The sequence below is a fragment of the Athene cunicularia genome, assembly GCF_003259725.1.
Source record: "Athene cunicularia isolate RWA chromosome 11 unlocalized genomic scaffold, athCun1 chr11_part2, whole genome shotgun sequence".
Classification (NCBI taxonomy): Eukaryota; Metazoa; Chordata; class Aves; order Strigiformes; family Strigidae; genus Athene; species Athene cunicularia.
The window spans coordinates 1326303-1353207 of NW_020799114.1; the positions used below are offsets into that span (position 1 = coordinate 1326303).

The 26905-nt window shown below is 51.1% G+C and overlaps 2 protein-coding genes across 4 annotated transcripts in view; one reads left to right on the forward strand and one right to left on the reverse strand.

Moving 5' to 3' along the window:
- Positions 1-20669, forward strand: part of FANCA (FA complementation group A) — a 36491-nt gene extending 15822 nt beyond the window's left edge. The window contains exons 18-44 of one of the 2 annotated variants that reach the window (XM_026857044.1): positions 211-299; positions 688-748; positions 843-892; positions 2007-2083; positions 3876-3980; positions 4557-4696; positions 5147-5217; positions 6636-6735; positions 7568-7767; positions 8197-8293; positions 8517-8693; positions 9743-9816; positions 10259-10387; positions 10878-10944; positions 11192-11358; positions 11844-11949; positions 13070-13129; positions 13514-13618; positions 14264-14376; positions 15161-15302; positions 17217-17279; positions 18387-18492; positions 18884-18959; positions 19200-19356; positions 19712-19804; positions 20214-20332; positions 20566-20669. In XM_026857044.1, coding sequence (XP_026712845.1) covers positions 211-299; positions 688-748; positions 843-892; positions 2007-2083; positions 3876-3980; positions 4557-4696; positions 5147-5217; positions 6636-6735; positions 7568-7767; positions 8197-8293; positions 8517-8693; positions 9743-9816; positions 10259-10387; positions 10878-10944; positions 11192-11358; positions 11844-11949; positions 13070-13129; positions 13514-13618; positions 14264-14376; positions 15161-15302; positions 17217-17279; positions 18387-18492; positions 18884-18959; positions 19200-19356; positions 19712-19804; positions 20214-20321 — 2733 coding nt within the window. In that variant the 3' untranslated portion in view covers positions 20322-20332; positions 20566-20669. Of the gene's footprint in view, positions 1-210; positions 300-687; positions 749-842; positions 893-2006; positions 2084-3875; positions 3981-4556; positions 4697-5146; positions 5218-6635; positions 6736-7567; positions 7768-8196; positions 8294-8516; positions 8694-9742; positions 9817-10258; positions 10388-10877; positions 10945-11191; positions 11359-11843; positions 11950-13069; positions 13130-13513; positions 13619-14263; positions 14377-15160; positions 15303-17216; positions 17280-18386; positions 18493-18883; positions 18960-19199; positions 19357-19711; positions 19805-20213; positions 20387-20565 lie in introns of those variants that run through there. The other variant, XM_026857043.1, reaches the window with a different exon arrangement.
- ZNF276 (zinc finger protein 276) lies at positions 20499-26552 on the reverse strand. Of its 2 annotated transcripts, none has more exons than XM_026857045.1 (10): positions 26129-26552; positions 25948-26000; positions 24794-25297; positions 23955-24033; positions 22903-22983; positions 22520-22630; positions 22369-22444; positions 21876-21993; positions 21571-21670; positions 20499-21181 (listed from the first exon to the last, which is right to left on the reverse strand). In XM_026857045.1, the coding sequence occupies exons 1-10, from the start codon at positions 26458-26460 to the stop codon at positions 20896-20898; spliced, it is 1740 nt and encodes a 579-aa protein (XP_026712846.1). In that variant the 5' UTR covers positions 26461-26552; the 3' UTR covers positions 20499-20895. The 2 variants fall into 2 exon arrangements, with proteins under 2 accessions (XP_026712846.1, XP_026712847.1); XM_026857046.1 differs by having other exon boundaries at positions 24794-25278; positions 26129-26342.
- Between the last annotated feature and the right edge of the window lie 353 nt (positions 26553-26905).

The window sequence follows — 26905 nt, forward strand, 5'->3', positions numbered from 1 at the left end:
TCGAGGCAGGCTGACAGTTCAGGCCGTTTCTCCATCCTGCAGTTTTTCTCTGCTTATCAGGTCGCTCTTGTTACTCAGTTGTGTCCGTTCAGTCGCTTCCCTTCACAGCCCAGACAACTGTTGCTGACCTTGAAAGAACAAACAGTGCAGATTATTCTCATTCTTGATTTCTCACAACATCTTTCTCTCATTCTTACTTGTGTGAGCCAGCCCCAGGGCCAGGCACTTCGTGATGTTGAAAAGGCCCTTCAGATATTTGAAAACACAAGGAAGATCCCAACATCTGTGATAGAAGCCAGGTATCGTGTGCTTTCCAAGTCTTCTTGTTTTTAGCAATAATAATAATAAAAGCCAAGTCTGGATCAAAATAACAAAACAAAAATAATTGAGGATGCAAGCCAAGGGGGGTTTGGGAAATTCTGTGGTAGTCATCTAAATAGAGGCTATTTATGCAGAGAGTGAAAAGGCATATGCACACCTGCAAGAGAAGTTTACGATTGTGATAATAAAGAGCAAAATTCAAGAAATAAATCACTGTTGGCTAATCTGAACTTGACTTGTCTGTGGCTATGCCTGTTACCATGGATATTGCTTATTTGCAGGAGCCAGATTAATTCTTGAGGTAATGAGATGGCACTTGCAGCTTTGGTATTGTTAATATTTTGCTGTATTTCTTTTCTGTCTCAGTATTTTCAGGCGACCGTATTATATTTCCTGGTTTCTTCCTGCTTTGCTCAGGCCACGTGTGGTTAGTATTTGGTTTGGGCTTTTTGATCCTCCCATTTAGATGTGTGTTTGCAGACAGGTCATTTGTGCCTAACCTGCCTGTTTTTCTGTTGCAGCTCCCTAAAACCCCAGATGCACGCATGGCTTTTATAGATTCTTTAAAGAGGTATTGAAATTTCCCAGGGTTATTTTCTGTGGTTCTGGACTCTCTCATCAGAATGTTTGACTTTATGTCAGATTATTGGAGGCTCTGACACCTTGCTTACAAAACGCTGAGTGCTGGCCAAGCTTTGTGGCTTGCAGGTTGTGGAAGGGGTCGCTTATCTGTCTAGGTGAATGTCTTCAGTTCTTTAATTAGTCCTCTGGCCACTGTGAAACCATTATCTAGGAGGAGTCCCATGCAGCCCTCTGACTGCAGCCTGGATATATTTTTAAGCAAACTATGGAGGATACTGCTGAATATAAAATTTCACCAGGAAGAATAGCCCCCTTGTGAAAGTCTCTCCTCTCTTTGGGAGAGGATATGGGAGAAGGGGAAGGTGAAACTTAAATGTCCATTAATGCTTTATGAGCTGCTCTTAAGGGACACCAGGATAATGCCCCAGGAGGACGCAGCTCTTCAGAACTCAAGCTTGTCCTGTATGCATGTTGAAAAGTGCTTTTCTGCATTGCAGAAGCAGCTTTATTTTAAATCCAGTAATTCCTCTGTAACCCGTCATGAAGAAAAAATGTTTGCAACGCTGCCTACAAATGAGGCATTTGGTCCTGCCTTGTCATTCCAGTCTGACTCTAGAAAAGACTGGATCATTTTTTAAAATTAAAGTTGTAAGGGAAGCAGCTGAGTTCTAGAGAGCCTCCTGTAATATGTTTTTGATGCTGAGGGCCTGCGAGGGGTGGAGGTCAAGCTTTGGTCTCTGTCACGTCAGCGTTTTAGATGTGCAAATACCGCATGTCTCATGACCTGCACTCTTATGTGATCTTAGACACGTACTAGATATGAAACTGGTATTAATGTGTGAATTAATAATATATATAGAGTATTGTTTTTGTGTAGTGTGTGTTATACCTGTATAATACTTGCTATGAAAGCCTGGGATATAAACTTCTGCCCCTCTTGTCAGATGGTGGTTAAAAAATGCTTCAGATGCTCTGTATGCTTTGGGGCCTCTGCAATTACATTTCATAGCATAGCTGCTGCTTATGCTTATATTTAATGAAACTGAAGCTTGAATGTGGTTATGCAGTATAATAATTGTCCTGTCTTTTTTCAATTATTATAGAGCTGATAAAATACCCTCAAACTTGTACTCCACATACATGCAAGCCTGTTGCGCTATGAAAGAGAAAATGTTACAAGGTAAAAATATAAAAACATTTACAGTTTGAAGTAAAGTTAATTTTTCCACTGATGCCCTCCTGAATTGAAAATTTGCAAAAAGCTATGGCTGGTGAGGTCTTTAATCTGTCTGTAAATACGTGTGTGCTCTTTCTGCCTTACTGAGGCGTTAGTTACTCTGGCAGTGACTTTCTCTGCCTGTCCCGCTTGGGGGATTTCCGCAGTCGGTGCAGAGCTCTGTGCTGTGCTGAGGCTGCAAACGGTGCCTGGGCTGGCTGATTTAAATCTAGCTCCAATACATCGCCATGAATCAGCGTTTGCAGCTCGGTGCTGCTCCGCTCCAGCTGGGGCGTGAACCTGCTGCGTTGATCCCTTGCGTAACGGCACTGGTGCTGCTGGAGTTCCCTGCATCCTCCTGTAAGAACGGAGGGCTGTGCCTGCCCGGGATCTGGGGAAACAGGAGTGGGTAGGGATGGAGCCCAGCATCGTTTCTGTGCGTCTGCAGGGGAGGGCCCCACTAATTTCAGGTCCCGTCTCTGTAGCCGCATTCCTGGTGTGGCGTGGGTCGGGCTAATAGATGTTCAATGAGCGCTCCTATCTCCTTCAGCAAATGGGTGTTTCAAATGCATCTGAAAGTGGGCAGCATCCTCACCACAGGGTTCTATGAAATGAAAACGTCAGGGTAGTGAGCAGAGATCATTCCCAGAGACTGTACTCCCTGTGCAGTCTCTGCCCGTTGGTAACTGACTGCTGCTCGGGGTGTTTTGGGTGCTTGAAGCTTTGTGGAGCTGCGGGTAGCTTGAGAGATGTGACAGAGCCATCCTGGGGAGCGGCAGCTGTGCAGCCTGGCTGCCGAGGTTGTCCTGGCAACTGGCAGGGATGAGGGATCCCTAAGGACAGCCCGGCTCTGGCAGTGTCCTCGAATTGCCAGTGACCTCTAGTGGCATGGCCTGAGCTGTCCCCCCGCACCCTAATCCAGCCCTGGGGCTCTTGCACAGAGCCTGGATTTAGGGCAGGATGAAGCATTGGTCAGCTCTAAGCCTGCCCTCTTCATCAGCACTCATTCTTGCACATAAAGGTGACTCAGCAGTCTCCTACCACCTTGTTGCTTTACAGCGTGTTTATAACAAGTATTAATTTTAATCTTTGTTATTTACTTCTCTTGGTCACGGTTGAGTTATTTCTGGCCTATGTGCAAGACTCCGTTCCTGTCCGACAAACTCTGTGGGTGGTTTTTGGGGCTGTGCTGTGGCAGCTTGGTGCTGGTGGCACACTCTTTCTAGTGGTAAAAGGAATTTCCTTTTATTTTTTTTTCTTAAACAAAAAAGCAGGATAGGGTGCTGGGCTTGAGGAGAAGCTGATGCTGTAGTATTCATGCGGTAGTGTCTGTCTCTGGCTTTTGGGACTGGTTCCAGTCTTTTGAGGACAGCAAATATTTCTCTGAGGGGCAGGGAGCTAAAGCAAGTAGGAAGACAACTCTGAAAGTGTTGTAAAAAGATAAAAGAGCAAGAATGTACCAAATGACGAAAAAATAATGTTTCTCATACTCATTTGCCTCTTGTCTTTAAAAACTGGATTCCTTTCTGCAACTGGGCATAAACTCATAAATGATTAATCAAATAAGACATGTTGAATGTAAAACCAAAGCTGTGTACGTGGCAGATTGACAGTTTGGGGTTCAGCTATAGCTTATAGAAAAGTAAATGCCATTTTTTACAGAAAATGTATGCAGAGATCGCTGAATGCAGTGTAAGAACCGCCTTAATGCACAAAGGTTGGGATAATGAGTTGCGTTTCTCTCTTGTTTGTCTAGATGAATCAAAAGTAGAGACCGGCCACTCCAAAGAGCCTGCTGAGCAGCTGAAGGCTGAACTGGCTGAACTAAGGACGCTGATTGTGGACCCGACCAAATATGAAGGTATGCAGGGAGGCAAGTTATACCGACCCATAAATGACTGTGCCAAAGCCTGCGTTAATAAAATGCGGCCAGTGTTGGCCCAAGCAGCAGCAGTAGTTACTTTCCACTGATACCTGAAGGTGGTAATCTTTCAGATCTGTATAATCCTTCCAGCTATGAATATATCTCTATTCATATCTGACCTATTTCCCATGCTTTAGTGCAGAACTGCAGGTCTGCACCTCTGTGATGATCACTTGGTACCACGCCGATCTTTGCCAAGGTGGGCAGCCCCATTCCCGGGGCTCCCCTGGTGACTTGGGCCCCCTTTTGAAGGCTCTTTCCTTTCTGGTGTAAAAAAACTATTCTTGCTGTGTGTTGGTAAAAATACTGAGGAAAAACCAATGTTGTCTTCTAAAATGAAGATGATGATTGCTGTGTCCCAGCTGACATTTTTTGCTCATTAAAGCCTTCCATAATATACTTTGGGCTATGATCAGTTAGGAAGAACAACAAGTGAAATATATACTCTTATGTGGAGTTGTAAATCTTTCATGCCTTCTGTCCTGGTTCTCCTCTCCTATTACCTTCCTGCAGATGTGCCAGCACAGATTGCAGTGATTTCTGACAGACTCGCCAGCGTCTTGGGTCACAGTGATGAGAACGAAGCTGCTGCCTTGAATTCTCCAATCCCAGTTGAGGTTTCTGCCCCCAGGCTGGAACCCTGCCATCAGAGGGTGAGTACCATCTGGCTTGTGGTGCTGGGGTAAGTAAAAATGCATCTGGATGGTACGTGTGAAAGGCTGCTTTGTCTGTGGAAAACAGGAAATACATCTCCTTTTGTCTGCTTTGTCCTGCCCTGTGCAGATTATTCATATGCTTTAACCTCCTGGAAGCTGTTGGATGGCTGGTGGGTCTGGAGATATATTCTGTTAGAGCAGTGCTGCCAGGAGCCAGGCTTTCTCCACCAGCCTTCTCTAGACACGTTTTGTGTGCTGGGATCCTTCCTGGGCTCTTACAGGCTTAATTTTCCATCTCTTCTCAGTGCCGGTGGCTCTGTACAACTTGCAGGGAACGTCATTAACCAATATGTCTCCTCATTTTAATGTCAGGAAACAATATATACGCAGCAGAAAAACTAGATCCAGCCCAACAAGTAGGAATTAGCAGTGTGTCTCTCATTCCAGGTTGTCGATCTCCTGCTGACATCATTCTGCCAAAATCTAATAGCTGCTTCCTATTTTAACCCTCCTGACAGGTAAGATGCGAATAAAAGAGCAGGGAAATCAAAACTGGTTAACACACCAGAATTCCAACACTTGTACGGGGGTGAGGAGGGACTTCTGGCTGTTCATAGCTGCTGCGCCAGGCTGGCAGTTACAGGCTGCTTTATTCTGAGTTTCTGTAATCTGAGGACTAATGCGCTTTGATGTATATGTGTAAATAAAACATGTTTCTCCTCTGTTGTTACTGATCCCTTCAGAAAAAGGGGGCATCTGGCTCTGCTCTGTGCTCTGTGACAACGTATAAAAACTTCCCACAAACACGACATGCTCAGGCTGGTTCTTTCAGCTCAGTGGTGGGGGATGAGGAATGAAGCAAATTCTTATTGTCCAGGAATTACTTCCTGACTGACACCAGAGATCAGGGGAGGAGAACGCCCATTTTTTGGGGTGTCTTTTTGACACGCTGGCTGCCTTTGGCACCTGCAGCCTTCATCCATAATGCCGATGAGGGAGGTGTAAAGTCTGACGGTGCAGGCACAGGACGAGCAGCACGATACACCTTCTCTCTACCTCCCGTCCCCTTTTCCCCCTGAAATCGGCCCAGTTTGACTCTGGCCTGTGTGGGGAGGGAGAGGCAGCACTCCTCTGCTCCTGGAAGGGCTCTATTAGCAGCCATCTCCTTTGACGATGTAACAGAAGTCTGAAAAATTATGGTCAACATTTCAGTGGAAAATTGCTTTGCTGGGAAACAGCAACGTGCTGACAAGCTGCCTGTGATCCCAGCTGCTGGCAGCACCGAACGAGGCGGCTGCCTCTCGGGAGTGCAGCGTGCTTTGGCAACCAGTGTGTCTTTCCTTCTCTTTTACACTGTTTTGCCCTGGAGCAGATGAATCTGCACTGCAAACCTGTGCTGAAAAGTAGCTGTGATAAACAAGAGCGTCCCAGGAAATTGTTTCTAAACCCATCTCCCCATCTGATCTCCTCAGAGGATGCTTTTTTCTGTCAGTTGGGTGGGAAAGTCCCTTCCTCCTTCCCTTCCTCTGTTTTGCAATAGGACCTTGTTACTTTAATTCCTTTTCGCTCTTGCTGTTTTTTGATCCCGTTTATTGCTCTGCCTCTGTTTACCTTGTGTTCTCTGTCTGAAAAAAGCTGTCTGTGCCCCAGGCAGCTTCCTCCTCTCCCTGTTGTCATCCCAGAACACCCCTTTGACTATATATTATCGTGTATTTGAGGCAGAGCACTGGTGGAGTTCACGCCTTTGTAGGGGTCTTCTGTTTCAATACTCCAAAAATCATACTTCCTTTGAGCCTATAAACAGCATGATGATTGTCCTGTATTTACAGACGACTATGACTCAGGTTCGGTGTGTTTAAGCATTTTGAAATCCCTCTTCCTGTATTGGGGATAAAAAGCAGTAGTAAAATGAGCATGTGGTTTTTACCTTCTGCAGGCAGGGACCATGGCTGTCTTTGTTTGTGAAGATGATGTGTGGACACAGGAATCTCCTACCTGCGCTTCTGGGCAGGCTCTGCCAGCTTATTTATCATCAGGTCAGTTTTCCAACCACAAATCCTGTGGTTACAGTGTGCTAAAGGCTGTCCTACTGCCATTTCCTGAGCTGTGGGGCAAGCACCTGTCTGGACAGCACTGTGGAAGGACTTCACTGGCTCTCAGGCTTCCAAAAAAGAAAAAAAGCAACAAAGCCCAAACCTCATTTTGGACAAATAGTATGGGTTTGCTCTCTGGAATGTGAGCTGAACATTTCCCTGCAGAAATACTACTGCAGAAGGTTAATGCATTCTGAGATACATTTTAACAGAATCTAAAATAAGCCAGTTTATGAACAGAGCCAAAGCAGACTATAGTAGAATGCTTAATTCGGCTTCCACACTGAATATTTCAGTTGTACACCCCTTCTAAAAATAAAAGTAAGACTCCAAGTCTGGGGTGCTGCAGTGAAAGGTTTTCTTTTAGAGAAACTGTTGGGTTTATTTTCTTTACCTTGTGATACTGAAAAGGTGAAATTAAAAGGCTCATAGACTACATGATCTGTCATAGAAATGAAAACGCCTTGAGACTCTCAAATTCTTCTGGGCTGAATTTACAGCTAGTTGCAAAAAGTTACTGTTTTACAGAAATGTACAAATTCTGCTGCAGGTTGACCAAAGATAGCTGCACAATTTCAAGGAAGGAAGAATATGTTTAATGGAACTGGTCCTCTCATCTGCTAAATTGGTATTGCTGCACTGCATCAGGCAATGGGCAGAAGCAGTGTTCTGCTACTTGATTAATTCTGAGTTTTTTTCGGAGAAAGGTGGTTTTGTTACAAAAGAAATGTCTGTCTCTGTCTCACCAGTTCTTCACTTAGGTTTTGCTTTGCAGGGTCCTTCCCTGAATGATGCTCACGTTTTAGGACTAGCAGCTTTTGTGATCCACTTAAGTGAATCCAAAGCTTTAATTCCTGAAGTGGAAGCCAGTTTTGGGATTTCTCAGGCCGTTCCCGAGAAGGCCCTTTCCGTTTCCGAGTACTGGAACCGCTTGCTCGTGTGCAGGACGGAGGAGTCGCTCGCCTTCTGCGCAAGGTGAGACCCTGCACCCGCCACGTCCCCGCTTCCCCTGGTGGTGGGCTGAGGTTTGCTGCTGGGGGGTGCTGGTGAAGCTCCCCTTTTCCAGAGCGAGTGTAGGTGTTTGTGCTGCACAGAGAAACGGGCTGAGGGTGGGTCCGTGTGAAATCGCGTCCTGATTGCGCTGCCTGCCAGGGAGAGGGCTGGCTGCTGGCAAAGGCCCGAGGTCAGCCTCTGCTTCGGAAATGTGGGCCGTTAATGTACTTGGGGTTGGGAGCTCAGAAACAGAAACAGTCCCAGAAGCAAATAGGTTTGGAACATGTTGGTTGAAGTGTTTGTAGCGCTCGGTCTTTGTTTTGACTTTGGACTTTCATGAGTCGGCAAAGATATGATTGAACCAACCAGATAACAGAGTTTGTTGTTGGGTTGTTTTTTTTCCTCTTTCAGGTTTTGCACTGCAGCAGCGTCTTATCTTATGTGCAAGTTTTCATCCTACTCTCATGAAGATTTGTGTGCCTTGCTTCCTCCTAGCCTTGTTAAGAAGGTAAAAGGAAAAAAGTTTTGCTGTTACTTACGAGAAAGATCAGTCTCAGTTCAATATTCCACTGCAGACACCTGTGCAATTATAACTTGTACAAAGAAAACTACATAAAAATGCATCTTTGTACCCTGCCATTTGACCATTTTGTGTATTTGCTTGTTTGGCAGTTTCACACAACCTTTTTCTTGTGATGGAAATGTGCAGGGGTTTTATGCCTTTGTTTTAGCTGCAGTACCTCGTGCCACGGCTGTGCTTGGAAGCTCGGGGAATCCTGTGCGGGGAGGCAAAAACTGACCTGGTCTGGAGCTCTCTGTCGTGCCCCTCTCTGAACTACAGAAGAGCCAGCCTCTGTTTATGGAGGCAAGCACGCTTTCAGGAGTTCTTGAAGGAAAAAGCATTCCAGGTATAAATCTTTTCCATGACTGAAATTCACCCTGTAATTTTCGTTTTTCAGATCTGCCCTTTGCAATTTCGTTATTGGTCATAAAAAGCTTCTTGTAAAAACTTAAATGCCTGAAAAGTTGGTCTGAGAGCTGTGGTGTGTGCTGGGTTACGTGCTCAGTGGTATTTGCAGATTTTGATGGTGATGATAGGGTGGAAATAGAAATCTAGACGTAAAGCTTTTGTGTCCTGCTTATTGTAAAAGCAGAAAGCTTGACAAGATATATCAGTAAGAAAAATGATCAGGAACTGTAAAGAAGTAAGCCTTAACTTGCTGCAGTGTCTGTGAAGTGACGGTGAGTCAAACAAGGGAAAATACCTGCTTGCCTTTTTTTTTTTTTTTGTGCTTTGTCTAAATGTCAATGTTCTCCTGAACCACCCATGCATCTTGGATTGTTTGGCTCTGCCTTGCTATGAAGGAGGCTAACATCTCAGCGATTCTCTTTATACCATCCTTGCAATGGATCTGATTTGACAGGATTTCTTTTTTTAACCTAGTTCGTAGAAAACCAGTTTGTCTTTGTGCGGAGGAGTTCGTCGTGTTACTAGAATGACTCCTTGTGCTTGGCTAGCTTGATGTACGAGGCTAAAACACCTTTGCATTATAGCCTTTCTTTGATGGTTACACCAGTCTGTCTGACTCCGGTGCTTTGTTCACTTTAGCATTTATTTCTAATAAGATACATTCGTTCTGGTTATCTAGACTTTAAGAACATGAGCATGTTTGGAAATGTCACAGGGGTGGGTGTGTGTGGGTGTGTGTGAGAGATGATTTATAGGCTTGCTTTCAGTAGATTTTTGAATGTCAGTGGGGTTTTAGTTTAGGTTTCTTGCAAGGGAAACAGTACAGGAGCTTCCTTGGGTTGATGTCTCCTGTTTCATATCTCTTAATCTGCACAGGATCGTGTCCTGGTGTGGGTGAAGGTGGGTTTTACTTCGGGAAGAATGTGGCTGTTCTGCACAAGTTACCTTGCGGGTCTGCCCCCTTACCTAAATGGTTGCTTTTCCCAGTTGTCTTTCAGGGAGTGGCTGCTGTTGGAGCTGGAAGTGTACCCTGAGAAGGATATTCTCTCTGCTTCTGAAAGGTAAGTGCAGAGGGGCTCTGTTGAAAAGCAAATAGTTCGAGAGTCTTTCCTGCCCAAATTCGGAAAAAGCACTGAAGATCAGGAAGTAAATAAACAAGCTGCTGCAGGACACAAATGCCTGTGTATGACTACGGTTTGCCCAGAGTTCAAGCAGCGCTAGAACAAGGCGTGTGTGTTAACTGGCAGAAGCTCACTGAGATAACCTCTGGCCTGCATGTGCAGCCCTTCCACATAACCCTTCACAAAACCTCCCCGCTCCCGGAAGCGAGAGGTGGTGACATCAGGACGCGTGGTGTCTGGTGGATGACTCTCTATCTGTCCTTACATGGGTGCTTTTATCTGTCGTTCCCCTTCACCTGGTGCGTGAGCTGCTTTTTAGGATAAGGGAAAGGCACCACTAAAACGCCATGATAGACTTCCTGCCTTCTTTTCAATACTGCAGACAGGATTTCCATTACTGGGCCATCTACCAGTGGTATCTTCCTGCACCTTCTGCTTCTGGTGGCTGCGACGGACAGCTGGAGAAAGCATGTGGCATTATTATCAATACCATCCTGGATGCCTTGCAAAGGTATTCTGTGTCATGACCTGCATTTCTGCAGTGGTTCTGATAATGACCTTGCAAGCAGGAGCTTGTGCCTCACATGGGGCTGTGTTTTCCTCAGTGGAAGCGGTTTCCTTCTCACAGGCCTGGCTGGCAGTGAAAGCTGGGAGGTGGCTCTGCGTGACTCACTAGCCTTTGCATAAGACTCTTGCTTTAGGTGACAGAGGGCTGGGGTTGCAGTCACGGATAGTCCCTTGTCTGTCTGTCTTTTTTTAAGTTGAATTTGTATTCAGATCTGTTCGGCCAGACAAGCATCAATGCCCTGGAGGAAGTGGCTGAAGCTGGAAAACAAGGAGGGAGGGTTAGAGCAGAGTTGCTGTCTCACCTACAGCTTATTTAAGGAACATTAATGTTAGAGCTTTATGTTCATCTGAAGCCATTTGACTTTATTTGAACTGTGTTATCTATCCTCCTGGGCTAAGAGGGCTTAGTTACCTGGTCTGTCTCTTAATTTCAGGTTGGACCTGGGTAGCTGTGGCCAATCGAAGATGTCAGTCAACCCTGATATTCTCTGCAAGCTGCAGGTGATTTCAGAAACAGATGTGTATCCATATGGTCAATCCTTGAATTTGACCAGTCAAAGTATTTCCTAAGATCTCGTTGTACATAAGGCTGACATTTGGCTCTCAGATGTGAGCAGGGGCATGGAAACTGAGAGAGGGAGATATTTCTTATCGATCTCTTTGTATTACTTCAGAGAAATGGAGGGTTTGAATGCAAACCAGCGTGTAGGCCTGACAAACGCTACTTTTTCCCCACCTCCCTGTTTAGGAGATGGTGCTGGAGCTGGGGTGTAGGCGAAAGCTGCTTTCTGGCTGTTTGGATGCCCAGAGACATTTCCTCTTTGAGATTCTCCAGGAAAGACTGAAAGATGGAAACCACGGCTCTGCTTTGGGCGAACAGTTATGGAGGCAGCAGGAGCTGCTGCTGCACCGACGGTAGGGGACAGCTGGGAATACCTCGAATAAAACCACCATTCAGAGCCGCCCCTCTGCGGGGACACAGCAAGAGTAAATGCCACTGTATGTCATGGTAACAAGTGTGCAAGGGATTTATTCCCCTGTACCCACGTGAATTCACGGTGTTTCAGTGTGCCATCTTGGGCTATGAGTTGCCCCTGGCAGTAGACTGGATTTCAAAGACCACACGTCTCTGTGGACTCTGCTTAGAGCCAGCAATGCTCTTAATGCTGTAACCTTTTTGAGCCTTTGAAAGCAGTGTGTCTATCTCATCGAAATGCAGGTTCTTCTCTGGGCAACTGGAAAAGTTCCTCGTGCAGTTTCTGTCAATATGTTTGAGATTTCTACTGTTTGAGATGCTCTCAGACTCCCCTGAATAGCAAAGGCACGTGTCCCGAGAGTGTGGAGTCTCGTTCTCTTCTTGACAGTAACCTCAGTTTTGTTTTTACTCTTCCCTACCTAAGGATTCTGGTCGGGCTCCCTGCATCTGCGCTGATCATGACGTGTCGGAAAGGAAAGAAAACAATGTTGGACTGTGAAGACTTTTTTCGCTTTGTGAACTCGGAGCTGGTCCGTGTCGTGAGCCAAACGATAATTTCTTGTTGGTAGATGCTCTAGATGAAGACCTCAAACTTGGGCTTAGGACAGGAGATAAAATGCAGCCAGACTTGAAATTCAGCTTATATCAGAGTGGAGGGAGGTTCAACTCCTGATGCTTGAGACTTCCCAGCCCCTAGCTCTGCAGAGGTCCCCTCAGCACCGTCTGCTGTAGGATGACTTTTGGGTTCGTTCATTTGGAATTGTGGTGGCATTTTACGTTAGTGAGAGAATATCCTTGGGAAACGGTGTCAGCAAACGTGGGGTGGAGCCAGCCATCACATTGGTGGTTGGGGCTGGCTGTGCACAGTCTCAGGGTAAAATCACCCGTGGGTGATCACTGCGTGGCCTGATAGCAGCCTGGCTGGTTCCTGAGTGTTGTTTCCAGTTGCATTGCCCATGACAACGTGTGTCTCTGCACACGCAGCAGCCTCAGGGATGCTCTCTCATGTGGATGTGTCGTCCTCCTGTGTCACCTGCTCCTCCTTTGTTGACGGTGGGTTAGAGGGAAAGCTGCAGCGTTCCCGTGGAGGCCTAGAGGGGACCAGGCATGAGCTCTTCTCCAATTTCTCTGTCATGCCAGGGCGTATCACTTGCTGTGTGCAGAGCCAGATCCTGCTCATCCTCCTGGGTTATGTATACTAGAGAAACATTCAGAAACATCCCTCCAGCGTCCTGAGGGGAGATCAGTCGACTTGCAGGTCCCTCAGGGCACTGTTTTGTGGTAGCTATCGTTTCTATTTGTTCATCCTATTGGCCTTCTCGAGCCCTCCTGCACTGTCATACCAGGCACAGCCAGAAACCTCCATTTGTTCCAGGACTATTCATCAAACTGGTTCTGCTATCCACAGCGCGTGGGGAGCAGACTTGTCTGATTTGCCTTCTAGTGCTGGGCTGCCAAGGGCTCCCTAGTCAGGGGGGTTGCTTTATATAGAAACGAAGTTTCTGCAGCCTGAACTGATACGCAGGATTTCGCAGGGTGATTTTGTGCTAGTCCTGTTGTGTCAGACACCCAGAATGTTCAAAGAAAATCATCATTCAGAAGGGAAAGAATTAAATTTCTTTTTTTTTTCCTCTCCTTGTCTTCCCACAGAAGAACGTCTGCTCCAGAGGGTATGCACTCTCCTACGACATCACCGCTCACTTCTTCAGGGTAACCACTGCTTTTGTCATTCTGCTCCATTGTCTGTGCTAGCTGGGGTAGACAGCTACAGGGATATCTGACTATACGCTATTCTTGGCAATGGAGTGTGCTATTTGTACCCTTGTTTTAAGAATTGTTGGTGTAAAATTCCAAGAGGATCAGTAATCCGGGAAAATGAAGAGAAGCAGCAGGAGGAGGCAGTGGTAGAGGTTCATTTTAATACAATACAGCAGAGCTGGTGGGGGAAGGAGAAGCTGTTGAGCACATGTCTCTTCTGCGGGGCCATGCTGACCCCTACAGTTGTCTTTGATTAATTTACACATGGCTTGGTGAGGTACTTCAAAGCAGCAACGGCATATGTGTGTAGTCACTTTGTAATTTATCCTCTTCCAGGGGCTGCTTAATGCCGGCTTGGACTGCGAGGAATCAGCAGAAGGGATCAACAGTGTTCTGACAGCGTGTCAAACCAAATGTCCCATTGTGCTCTTCTCTGCGGCGGTAACTTGCTCTTATTTCACCCGAGGAGTGCGAGATGAAAATTCCACACCGACTCAGAGCGCCTGTTTTTAACTTCATTTAATCTAAGCTGTGAAGTGTGGGGGTAGTGGTTCTGTAACGCCTTTGGAAAGCTGCGGAGTGTTCCAGTATCGCTGATCCCAGCTCTGGGCACGCAGCTTTGCTTCTGGAGTGTCACTACAGAGGCTGTTTACGTGAGAAGCTGGGACACTCGCTTGGCTTCAGATGCTCTATAGCAGGGCTTGTTACATTCCAAGCATTCAAAAAGTCCATAAAGCACAGATTTTCCTCTCTTGTGCGTAACTCTTCATGCACTGTTTTAGTTTTGTGGCATGTGCATCACCTTTGCAGAACAGCTGAGTTTTGAGCTCCTTTACTATGCCTGGTCCTGCTCGAGGACTTTCAGGGCACCGTGGTATGAACACGGTCACAAATGACCCTCTTTGTGTCTCCGGGATGTGAAACTTCTCATGTTTATTATGTGTGTATGTACAACTTGGACTTTTTCATTAATCTGGGGGGGAAAACCCCTTTCTCAGAGCACCTGGCTGAGGTAGCGCGCACACTGGCCGCAGACGACCGTGAGCACGCCGCCACTAACGCTGCTGTTTCTGTCTCTCTTCCAAGCTTTGGTGGCCGAGGCTGGAGCCAATACTTTGCTCTCAGTGGAAGAGGCTCTTCGGGGCACCGCTTGCAGAAGAACTGGAAAGACTGAGGGGATGGCAGTCCTGGGCTACCAGGTGTGGGCGAGGAGCCCAGCGTGCCGGGGAGCTGCGTGGGGAGGGAGCAGGCCCCCGAGGCCTGTTCTCTGGGGCAGGCTGGCTTCAGCAGGCACTATGAAATGCTAATGTGGGCCAGGCTTGGAGGACAGCTATATAGAGATTCCTTTGTAGAGTTTAAACTCAAAACGGGTCATTATAATTATTTAGTCTGGCCTTCTGTGTAATATGGGTCAGAGTGTTTCACCATAAGGAAAAGAGAATCTTTGTAGAGGAGACTGGAAGGCAGAGTCCTTGTTAGACAAACACTGGAAATAGCCTTTAGCACAGTGTTGAGTCACTCGCTCAAGCTGCTGCACCCTTTGCTGCCCAGATCTGGTGACTCTGGTCTCCTGAAGCTACTGACTGCTGCTCTGCCAAATGCTTCCTTACGGTGTCTGTTCAGCGTCCTCCAACTTTTCTCCAAAAGCTGGGAATTTACTGTAAGAATGTCCCTGCAGGTTATTGCAGGGAATTATCACATGCTACTTAGTAGAGGATACAGTTAATTACCTGCCCAACCTGTGATAAAAGAGTTTTGGGAATGCTGCTGCCTGTTCCTAGACTTTTTAAATGTCTCCATGCAGCATCCAACTGCAGGGAAAAAAAGAAAAATTACAGAGAAGAAATTTTTTTTTTTTTGGTTCTCAATCACAAACACCCTTTGCCCAATCCCCTGATTTCTTCCTCATTTACAGCTGTGATTTTATTTTATTTTTTTTTTCCCTCCCCTCCAAAATTGTGACATACTGGTTTTGTTTCCTAGCTTCCTTTCTTCAGGAGAGGTTTTCCCTCTCTCTGACCCTCCCTGGATTTCTGCTGCCTTCCTCCATTGTACTGTCCAACAGCAGTCACCGCGTGGACGAGAGAGAAATGCACTGAAGAGGCTGGGCACTGACACAGAGCAGGCAAGACTGGATGTGTTTTAAATATCTGCTGTTCCCTATACTTGAAAACTAGAAGTAGAACGTCTTTAACTGAGAAATGGTTGTCCTGAGATGCTGCTGTATCCCTGGTAAACCCTGCTGTGAGACCTTACTGGTGGCTAGCTGATAAAATGCAGCTGTAAATTACCAGTTGCTAAATACTTACCCTCGAGGCAACCTCGTTCCAAACTTTAACTTTTAACGCTGATACTGGCTCCTCCCTGAGGTCAGGGAGAACTATGAAGCAGCTGCTTTAAAAAGTGAAGCTGGGGAGAGCGCTGCAAGTATTGAGAGCTCAACCTCACGGCGTGCCAGGATTGCCTCTCCCTCTGCCAAAGGAGAAATCCTCATGGATTTTAGCTCGGGCAGGTTGGCTGGAAGGTTAAGGAGATGCACAAACTTTGTGAGGCACGAGTGAGGGTGTTTTAAGGGCTCTGGAAGGGACGTGCTGGGAATCCCAGGGACATATTTCCTGATGGTTTTCCCAAGTCCGCTCCAGGAAACGCCACTGTTGTTTCACCACGCTCAGAGCCCTCAGCGCAGGGGAATCCTCCAGCAGCCCCACACTTGCCTGCTGGTTTTCCAGGGGATAACTGGGACCAGAGCTCCGTACGGGGAGTGTCCCTGCACTGAGGCATTCACAGGTAATGAGTGTTGAAGCGGAACCTGTGCCTTACTATTTGCTCTTAAGTTTTATTGCTCCAGGCAGCAGTTACGGCAGCAGCTCCTCTTGCTACGGGATTGACTCCTCCACTGTTTATACTGGTCTGGAGCCAAAAGCTGCCAGTCAGAAACTGGAGTCAGAGTTGATAGGAGAGTTTAGTACATGTGGAATAACAGCGGCTTCCACCTCAAATCTCCCTTGAGATAGGAGGAAGATGCCAGGAAGAGTGAGAACAGTGGGAGGGCTGAGTGTGAGTGGGGTCCCAGCAGCTGCCTGGCGTTCAGGCCCCAACCACGGCTCCCGTCTCAGCGGATCGTGCGGATCTGCCCGCGACAGAGACTTGGCCCCTCGCACCTGGCTGCTGTCAGGTCAGGTGCTGAATCCTCCAGGTGACAGACAGTGTTGAAGGGCAAATCTCCCTCTGTCATAAGGGGGAGTGTTGTGGGATTAACCACCTTTGGGGGCGAGATGCCCTGGTTAAACCCAGGGAACCCAGTTGTTCTGCATGCGCCGCTCCTTTTTGTTTCATTCACATACACAGAGCAGCCTCTGGAGAACTCTCGGCTGAAGTGAAAAGTCTCTGGGTGCCACGTTCCCTGCCCTGGCCTGGCTGCTCTGCATGTGCAAACAGACCTGCTGTGCACAGCACGTGCTGCCTGGCTCAGCCCTCTGCTTTCTCAGAGTCAGGAGAAGAAAGGAGGGTTAGCTTTACAACTGGGTTAGCAATAAATAAGTTCCTCTAACTTCCCAGGATGGCAAAGCTGCTGCATCCTTTGATTTGTGTGGTAAGGATGCAGAAAAGCAATAGCCAGCGTAGGGCAGGACAGGATTAGGCTGCACTTGCTGAGACAAGAGGCTGCATAGCAGCTGGTGGCACGTGGCTGAGGGCCAACACGAGCCCTCCTCCAGGTTTACATCCGTTGTAGCCTGCTCGTTTTTCCCTGTATTTGGGTGAAGTTGGCATCCGTTGTCTGACTTGCTGACTGCAGCAAGCCTTGCTTCGAGAACAGTGAATTCAGTGTGGAATTCACCCTTGGAAGCCATGAGCGATGCCAGGCTGCAGTCTGCCATCCTCAGACATGCTCTGCCTTCCCTGGAAGGAACAGCACTGCTTGTAGCTCATCCAGGTCTGTCCTGGGAAGGTACTGGGGCAAATGTTATTTCCTTACTGGAAAGCACAAGTTCAGAGTCACCACTAGGTACAACTAACAGGCAGTCTCTTTTCCTTGCAGCTTCTTGTCTCTCTGCTGTTCTTCTCGCTCATGGATCTCATCTCGGCAAAAATAGCACCAAAGGTAAATTCAGCCCTGAGGGAATTCTCACGACACTAAATGTGGCTGATGGGCTTGGTTTGCTGCCTCAAAATGCTGCTTACCAGTGTTGCCAAGGCTGGTAGCTTGTTCTGGCAGGAGGAAGGGATCAGCAACATCCCAGACAGAGCCCTTCTGCTCCTATCAGATTAAACCTGTATTTCCCTCGAACTGACGTTATCTCCCCTTTCGCTACGGCAGCTTTTATTTATCTTCCTGAATGACTGATTATTTTCAGTTCCCTGTTGAGACTTTACACCTCCCAGGTAGCGCAGGAACCTCGTGTCTCTCTCTTGGCTTTTGTGTAGCATTTCACATCTCTTAGATGACATTTTTCCTCAGGCTGGAAACGTACGTGGTATTTCACAGGAGAAAGGGACCCCAGCAAGGAGAAACATTAGTTTCCGAATGATTTGATGCTATTAAATGAAGGAGCAAAGAGGATGAGTTTCTTCCAGCAGCTGTCTGCCCTAAGCATCCTCCCACCTGTGAATGCTTGTTTCTGTCCCTTTTGCTGTCTCCTCAGCTTTGAAGTGCAGCTGTTTGTGTAGTCACCCAACACATTGGATCGGGAGCGGATTCAAGTTAAAAAATAATCATTTGGTCTCATAGTCTGTCTCTGGGAGAGTCTGGAGGAAGAGTCATTGAGGGAAGAAACATCTTGAGGAAACAGATCTGGGAGGTTATTCCAAGTAAAGTGATTAACAAACCCCCAAAACCAAACAAACAATCCCAAGACATGATGTCACTAGATGGGTTAGAGGGGGAAAAACCTGCTCCAGGGAGCAGGGTGGGTCGGGCAGGGCCTGTGCTGAGCACCGTGCTGGGGGCCAGACGGGGTTTGATGCTGTTTCTGCCCCCTCACAAATCGTTCTGAGCTGAGCCCTGCGGTGGCCAGGTTTGGTTGGGGTTTGGTGATGAAGGTGCGGCCCGCGGGGAATCCAGGCTGCCAGGAGTGAGGAAAGATTAGGGCTAAATTCGTAAAGGTTCCTTCACAGAGCACTTCACCTGCACAGTCTCCCGAGGGGATCCTTGCTGCTTGGGTGTAGCTAAATCCTCAGATAAACTCATCCTGTCCTTTCTGACACCCAGGAAGGAGTGGATTCTCAGATGGCCCTGGAATGGTCCCTGGAGATCCTGCAGTGCCTGGAAGAGAGGGGCACGTCCTGGCCACTTCTCTTCTGTGCAGGAGGGCAAGGTGAGGGGTCCTGCCTCCGAGGGGTGGAAGGGTGAGGTTTGGGGCGGGGCAGGCATCCCATCTCCCTGATGATGGGTGTGCTTGTGAGAAGGAGCCGATGGGCCTTTGTAAGCATGAAAAACACTTGTTTGAGGAAAAGCTGAGAACATCCTGCTTCTACCCTGTGGCATGGGGACCCGGCTGATGAGCAGGAGTGACTGACACTCAGCACTGCTCCCGGTGGTAGAGAAAGCCTCAGAGCGGGAAGCTTGCTCATCGGTGGTCACCACCCCCAAGCACGAGTATTTTTCGTGGGCTTTGAAGTAAACTGCAGCCCCTGTGCTGCCGCAGAAGTGTGCAGGGTGGCGCGAGGACCACTGAAGGTGTTAGTGCTTCTCTTTACCCACTGCAGACCCCCAGAAATACGGTGTGCTGCGCGGCGCAGCCTCGGACCGTCACTCCCGGCTCTTGCCTCTCGCGTTCTACAGGTGACGTCCTGCTGGGCTCGGCAGGGAGGGTGGGCGCTCAGTGGGGAGGATGTGGGTGATGGTCTGCACAGACCACGGCCAGCCAGGAGGCGAGCGGAGCCTGGTGGCAGCTGTGTGGCCGCTCCTGGCAGCGCGGTGGCCCTGCACACAGTGACACTTGTAAAATGGGCACCGGCCATTGCCTTGTGTCTGTCTGTGCCCCCGTGGAACCAGTGCTAACGGCTGTGTGACCTCCTCTAGCCTCAGCCCTCGCTTCCACCACGGGCTGCTCGCCAGAGAGCAGACCTTCCTCTGCGTGGCACTCGACTCCTACATCCATCTGCTGCAGCTCTTCGTGGAAGGGAAAGACCTGCCACAGTCCCATCGAGCTGGGCAATGCCCAGACTCCCCAGAGCACGTGAGTGAAGCTCAGTCGCTTTTTTTAACTGTGAATCCTGTTCTTTATCTTCCCCTGCCACTCGCAGTGTCGCTCTTGTTCTCACCTTCCCGTACAAAGCAGGGGCGCGGGGCTGCTGCTGCAGGCAGCTTGCTCACCCCTTGGGGCTGAGAGAAGCTGCTGGGGCTGCTGTCCTGCTGCTGCCTTGTACGGGATCCCGGGGTGGATGCAGTCACTGATCAAGTGATCTGCTTAACCTCTGAGGAGCCCGAGGTGCGGTGTCGTGGTTCCTGTTCCATGTTTGGAGGCAGGGACTGACCGAAGGCTGAACGTGACATTGCCCTCGGCCTCCACGGGCCGTGTCTGTGTTCTCCAGGGCCATCCCTTGGAGGTGATCTCTGCGGCCCGGCGGTTCCTGCTGGGCGCCATCCCGCAATGCCCTGCCCAAAGCTTTGGAAACATACAACCGGTGCGTTGAATATATATGTATTTATTTTTTTTAACCCTCTTCTCCCAGGACATGAGAGCTTCTGCTTGCGTGGCCTTTCCTGGGCACTGATCCTGCCTGGATGTGTCCCATGGGGGAGTGATGGGAGCTGCCTCCTCCCTTGCCCAGGCCACTGGGTTCCTCTCCCCTGCAACACTAAACCCTGCCCCACTGCTTAACTCCTTGTCTTGGGGGAAAAGCACAGCGAAGGGCAGGTGTTGAAATTTTCCACAAGATTGTGAGAATTGTTATTTCTGCACGAGTTGGCAACAGCTTCCCTCTCCCCTACCCCGGCTTTGCCGAGGAGCGGCCAAATGCTCCCGTGCTGCTGTAACTCACTGCTGAGGCAGCACGAGCAGGTCTAACGCCAGCTCCTTGCCCTCTTCCTCAGCTCCTGGCCACCTGTGAAGAACTTGACCCTGAGCTGGCAGCCACCCTCCTGCGGTTCTCGAGGCCTGGCGTGTCCATGGAGCTGGACGAAGAGCTGCTCCTCTTCTGAGTAAGCTCAGGGTAAGCCGAGCCCGACACCCGGACTGCAGCTGAAGGGACAGACAGGGCCTGCCTTGCTGACCATTGCTCTTTCTTTCAAATTACTTTGTAAATAATTTATTACAAGCATAACCATGAAGCTCTTATTACAATAAAAAGTAGGTTACAAATTTCAGTTTTGACTTGCTTTAGGAAGCATAATTTTTATGTTTGGGTTTTTTTTTTTTTCTTCAAAACAAAATGTCTGCTTAAAGTTGCTCCACTGTCCTACGTACCCTCAGAGGCACCCGAGAGGAAACTCGTGTGTGCAGGCAGCAGCCAACTTGGGTTCTACAACGGTGTGCGTGGGGAGAACGGGGAGGGGTGCTGCCCAACACCCCCTCCCCTGGGATTAGACAGACTCTTAGTACAACACTGCTGAATCAGACGTGAGCATGGAGAATCACAGCATGATAACAAGCTTTTTCTGAGCAAGCTGAAGCTAATTCCACTGAGTTCTTTGGGAGACTAAAACGTAGATTAAAAATCTCCACTCTGCCGTACGGTTTCTATAGTGCTGGACTGGGGAAGTGTCCCCGTCCCCCTCAGGTAGGCTCCTGCTGTGCAGTCACTTCTGTCTTTACCGCTTGGCTTTCTGAAGTCCCTGAAGTACTGAGGAGGAGGATGGGCTCTGATTCCAGCGGCTTGGCTTTGTCCTGAGTCTGGGTCAGAGGGTGCACCATGGACATGTGGACATTAAGGTTATGGGCCTTCTCGAAGCGCTTCCCGCACTGGTCGCAGGCAAACTCCAGCTCCGTCTCTGCTTTGTGTTTGGTCATGTGGTACTTGAGCGACGCGCGCTGTCTGCACTGGAAACCGCAGATCTCACACCTGCAAGGCAAAGCAGGGGCTCAGCACCCACCCCGCAGCCGCGGCCTTTGCTCGTCCTCCCGCTGAGCGAGCCCACGAGAGACAACTGCAGCCTCGGAGCTGCTTGCTGTGTCTCCTGCAACCACCCCGCTCACATAACACCCTTCTCGGGCCTGCGGCTCCTCGCCAAGCACTCACGGGCTCAACCCAGAGGCAGCGGCAAGAGGAGGAGGCATAAGACTTGCTCAGCAACAGGAAAACTCGAGCACGCGTTGTGGGGGAACGTTTAAAGTGACTCAGCCGGATGCTGCCAGCTCCTGGTGGGGTTTGTAGCACAGAATTACTCCGTGCTAAGGGCAGCAACGAGAGCTCAGAACTTCCCTACGCACGGAGCGTTGGTGTGCACTTACTGGAGGGGCTTGGCTCCCGAGTGCCGCATCTGGTGGACCGAGAGGTGTTTGCGTTGCTTAAAGGTCTGCCCGCACTCATCGCAGATGTAGTTACGTACCTCTGCAACGGAAGGAGGGAAGAGTCACTCGTTCTGCTCATTTCTCAGCATCCGAAACGCACACAGGCAGCTGCCCACGCTGACTGGGAGGTTCTGGATTCCACCCCATGCCCCCCCCTGACGGCCCGTTGCAGGTTTGGGGCAGGGCAGAGCCTTCCCCAGGCTGCGCAGCGAGGTGCTGGGGGGGTAACACCCGCTGTGACACACCTGTGTGAATGAGCTTCACGTGGCGCTGTAGGTACCGGTCAATCATGAACACCTTGTTGCAGCCAGGATGAGGACAGGGCCTCTCCCGAACCTCTTCGTGATGCTCTTTGATGTGTTTCTGTAAAGCAGAAATGCTGAGCTGCGTTTTCCCCAGTGAAAAAAACCAACCTGGATCCCCCAAAAACGAGACCCCTGCCCTGGCAGGCTCACGCATCAGCGCTGCTCTGAAAAAACAGACTTCTACCCCAATCTACCCCCCTGGAGGGGGCTCTGACTGGATGTGGCAGCAGCCTTCCCCCACAGAGCAGCTCCAGCTCTGTCTGGGCTCAGAAAAAAGGCCTCAGGCTCTCAGCAAACCACTTGCTTTAGTGGGTCGCTGCCTCCTGCGGAGCGAGGGGCGGGTTAAATCTGCCAGGGATCCTCTCCTCGGACACAAAGGGCTCTACAGGGCTCCAGGCTGCGGGCTGGGGACAGGAGCAACCCCTGAACGTACCTTCATGCCGTCCGCCCCTCTGTAGACAGCCGTGCAGCCCTGGTAAGGACACTTGTAAATGGTGGGCAGCTCCTCCCTGCAAAGCAGAGGCTGCTGTCAGCCCGCGTGCCGAGCGTGGGGTGCTGCCCAGCCCTTGCCTGCTCCTTATTACCTTTCACATTTGATTTTTTTTTTCCAGCCTGGTTTAGGCCCCGGCTTCTTCCTTATTTTGGGCTCTTCCGGCTTCTTGGCTTCTTTGCTGTCGCTTTTCTTGCTAGAAACCCTCCAAGAAGGAACAAGGAAGGAGAACAGGGGTTTAATACTTGGCTTTTGGATTTAGTCCTCTCAATCAGTCATCCCCGTGCATCACACCGGCTCTGAGGGCTTGACCGGGCGCAGGAGCACACGGGGGGATGAGGGATGTGACCCAGCTTCGGCCCAAGGGGGAGCTCAGGGGGGACATGGGGGCAGCGCTGTGACCTCCAGACAGGGACGTGGAGGGAACTGAGGCTCAGCCCAAGCGCAGAGCTCGGGGAGCAGCGGTAAGGCCCTTACTTCTTTTCGGGGTAAGGCTCGAAGGAGTCATCTGAAGATTGCACGTTTCTCTTCTCATTTTCATCATCGCTCAAGAAGTCCCTGAGAGAAGGAAGATGCCCTTTACCACCCTGCTTCAGCCCCAGCAATACGTGTTCTTCGTTCCCAGTGCGTCCGTCCCCCGAGGTGCCACGTGTCCTCCTCCCCCATCACCTCCCCAAGCAAACACCGTGCCAGTGAACGTGGAAAATAGCAACATCAGGTCCTTTTAGGACTAGATCTCTAAGAATAATCAAACCGCTGTCAGGAGAACAAAAAAAGGCTGTTACTGACAAGATCTCATCGTTGTTGAGGGATGTTGCTACTGCTTTCTATACGGGGGAAAAGTAATTTTGTAGAGCAAGAATGCAGCATCACTGCCTGGCACAGGTTAATTAAGCCCAGGTCATTCCGTATTTCTTCATATGTAGAAACCACATAGGTCTGGGTTTTTCTTTTTTCTCCTTTTAAATCCTAAGCCATACAAGAAGCAATTAATTCTGAAGGCAGGAAACGGGCAATAAATTGTTGTGGCACTTCTCCTGTGACAGCTGACAGATTTAGCTGACACATTGCAATAAGTCTGTGCTCAGCCCTTTAGTACTTTAGACTCGGAATGACTGGATTTAGCCAAATCTTTGATCCTAAAGACTGCTAAGCTGCCCCTGTCCCTCCCTCTCCCCCTTTAACCGTGAGCAAACGGGGCCATTTCTCCTGCCCGTGTTCCCGTGCTGCCCGCTCTTCCCACCACCCCCTCCACGGTTCCTTCCCCAGAGCAGAGCCGGGGAGCTGGGGGGAACCAAACCAGGCTCAGGTTTGCCAAAACACCCCCAGAGCTCACGTGCGTGTGTAAACCTCCCCCCCTTCCCCGGAGAGTTCGGCGTGAGCTTCGTCCCAGGCGCCACAGAGCCACCGCAGCGGTTCCGAGGGGCTGCGAGGGCCAGGTGGCTCGTGGAGAAAGAGCCCTCCGAGGCGGGTCATGTCATACTCGCAAAGAAGACATTTAGGCTATTTTAAACCCACTCTTCTCTCACCCCTCAGAAAGGTCACTGAACTCGTCTTTTACCCGCTCATCCGACGTTGCAGACAGAACCTGCTTCCCACTCAACTGTCCTAGGGAATGAAGGAGAACACGGCGCGTTACACGGAAAAGCCGCAAAAACCAGCCAGGGGAGACAGCTGCCGAGAAGGAACCACCCGCTGCGGGGTCACCCGCGTGGCAACGGGCAGCTCCCCCGCGCCTGAAACCCTGCCCTGCGTCCCGCGGGCCCGGAGGCCGCTCTCCCACGCCTGGAGAGCCTTTACTCCCCCGTGACCGAAAGACTCGTCCCCATCGAGCTGCTGTTCCTCCTTCCAGCAGCAGACACCTCCCGCCCGACGGCTGTAACTCAGAACTGGGTGTTAAGCCCCAAACGCTGCTTCCAGGAGAGTCCAGCACTGAGCACGCCCGCCCGGCAACTCTCCTTTGTGGAGAGAAGGGGCTCATCACCTGAGGCCACAGCGGGATGGGGGAACCCCCTTTTCCTCCTCCCCTACGGACAGCGTTTGGATGGAAAGAAACACCTGGCGCGGGCGCCTGTCCCCAGGCAAGAGCGAGGTCCCGCCAGCCCGGCGCAGCCTGCTGAGGCCTCGCCCCGTTATCAGAGGGGCAAAGAGCCCGCGGGGTGAGGAGAGCAGCTCTTTTTGTGCGCCGCTGTCGGCCCAAGCTCTGTGTTCCACCTTCTGCGAGGCTCAGAGGAGATTCTCCAGGCAGCCGGGGTCTGTGTCCTCCCCAAGGAGGGGGCCCAGCTCCACCGTGGCTCCCCAGATGGGCTCAGTAGCTCTTTGCCCTTCCCCAGCGCCCCGGAGGGAGAGCGGAAGGCAAATCCCTTACCTGTGGCACCGCTCAGAGGCGACACGGGCTGCGGCAGGGCTTTCTCCTGCGAGGAGGCCGTGCTGTCCAGCTGCGAGCGAGAGGGGTCCCTGCTCTGCGGCGGCTCATCCTCCACGTTCAGCGGCACCGAGGCGGTGCCTTTGTTTGCGGGCTGCTGGCAAGGACTTGTACTTGTCCTTACTGGAGCATGCTGGGGCTTGGGAACGGAAACAGCCTCGGCATTGTCTGCCCCGGCCCCGTTGTCAGTCAAGCGCTGCGCCGCGCTCTTGTTCCACTCCCGTTTGACGGACAAAGCGTTGTCAACCAGCACCGTGCTACAGTCCGAATCCGTGTCCATGACGTAGTCGTGCCCGTCCCCGCAGCCCCAGACGGCGCGGATGATGCCGCAGTACTCGGAGGAGAGGACGCTCCGCAGGCTGGGCGCCGAGGGGCAGCTCCCGGCGTGCGCGTGCGCCCACGTCACCAGGCCGTGCAGGCACTGCGGGCTGGAGGTGATCAGGTCAACTGCGGGAGGGGAGAGGCAGCACACGCAGCGTCAGGCCCCTGCGCGGCCCAGGGCACGGCCGGCCGCGGGGAGGGGACAGGGAGGGACCCGTGGCCTCCCCGGCGAGGGGACGGGGCTGCGGACACGCTCCCCCCAGCGCTGCACAGGGCTCCTGCCTTGGAAGGTGGAGGGAGAGGGCTGAGGGTGCTGCACCCAGTGGGACTGGGGCGGGGACAGCCCCGTCGGCCACCAATATCACTCATTTTGCAGAAAAAAGCGTATTTCTGACTGCCCCCCTGCGCCGGGCGGTGGCTGGACAGGCCTGGCACTGCCACCCGAACCTGCTCCGCCTGCTCTTTGTGCCTCCCGCATGAGCCTGCGCCTGTTAAACTCAGCTTGGGGAGGCTGACACCTGCACCTGTCAAGCTCAGCTCAGGGAGGCCCGTGCCTGTTAAGCTCAGCTTGGGGAGGCCAGTGCTGGCACCGATCCTCCCAGGGAGCTGGAGGGAGAGAGGGGAACTGCAACCAGCCAGAGCGGGACATGGTCCCGGTGCCAAAGGACGCAGGAACCGCCTGGCTGGGTGGTCGTTCCTGGATGCCCATAAAGCCCAGCCCTTCCCTGATGGGGCAGCAGAAGGGAAAGACACGCAGCTCGGGCGCAGGCACTCACCCAGACACGAGGCACCTCCTTCTGCGCCCGGCTGGGCCTGGGCCGCGCCGCTCCTGCAAAACCAGAACAGCACCGTTGGGTCTCGGGGGGCTACGGAGGGAACACGCGGCAGTTCGCTACTCCCGGTAACTCCGGGGAATTAAAAACCACCCAAACAAACCCAAAACAAAACGCAACGTACTTTCCTTTCGACTTTACGTGGCCGGTGGGAGACACATTCACCCTCTGGATAAACGTCCTGAGGACGCTGCGGCACTTGTAGAACTGGGCATGGCATTTCTTGCAGACGAACTGGGGGAGCGCGGGGTCCTGCCGCACGGCCACGCCGACCAGCCGCTGGAAGTCGGTGAAGAAAACCTGATCCACCCGGCGCTGCTTCTCCGAGTTCTCCCCCATCACCGGCACCTTCCCGAACGCATTGCGCAGCGTCCTGGAGGAGAACTTCCCGTGGCAGAGGCGGCAATAGCCGGTGCTCAGGGCTCGGCCGATTCCTGCCGGAGAAGGATTGGACATTGCCGCCAAGAGCACGGCGGGCGCTGCGGCTCGGAGGCGCCGAGGCACTGGGCGATGTTCCCGTCCCTCGCTCCGGGCACCGGGGCAGGAAGGGCCAGACCTTCCCCGCGACCCCCTGCTGCAGACTGGGGCAGCGCCCCACAACCGACCGACCCCAAAATCCGCCTTTCTAGCCCCAATATCGCCCCCGCTGCGACATTCTCGGCGCGCGTTTGCACTTTTGCCATCGCTCTCCCTCGGCTTCGGTGGTTCTTCCCCCTCCCGGGGTTCACCCCGAAGCCTCCGCAGCAGCGGTCGCGTCCCTCGGCCGCCGCGGCTCCCGCTGCCCCCTCCAGACGCTGCCCCGCGGCCCGGCCTTGGGGACACGAAGCTCCCGGGCGAGGCGCAGCAGCTCTCCCGGTTCCGTGGCCCTGCCGCTTCTCCCGGACCGGTGACGCTCCGCTCG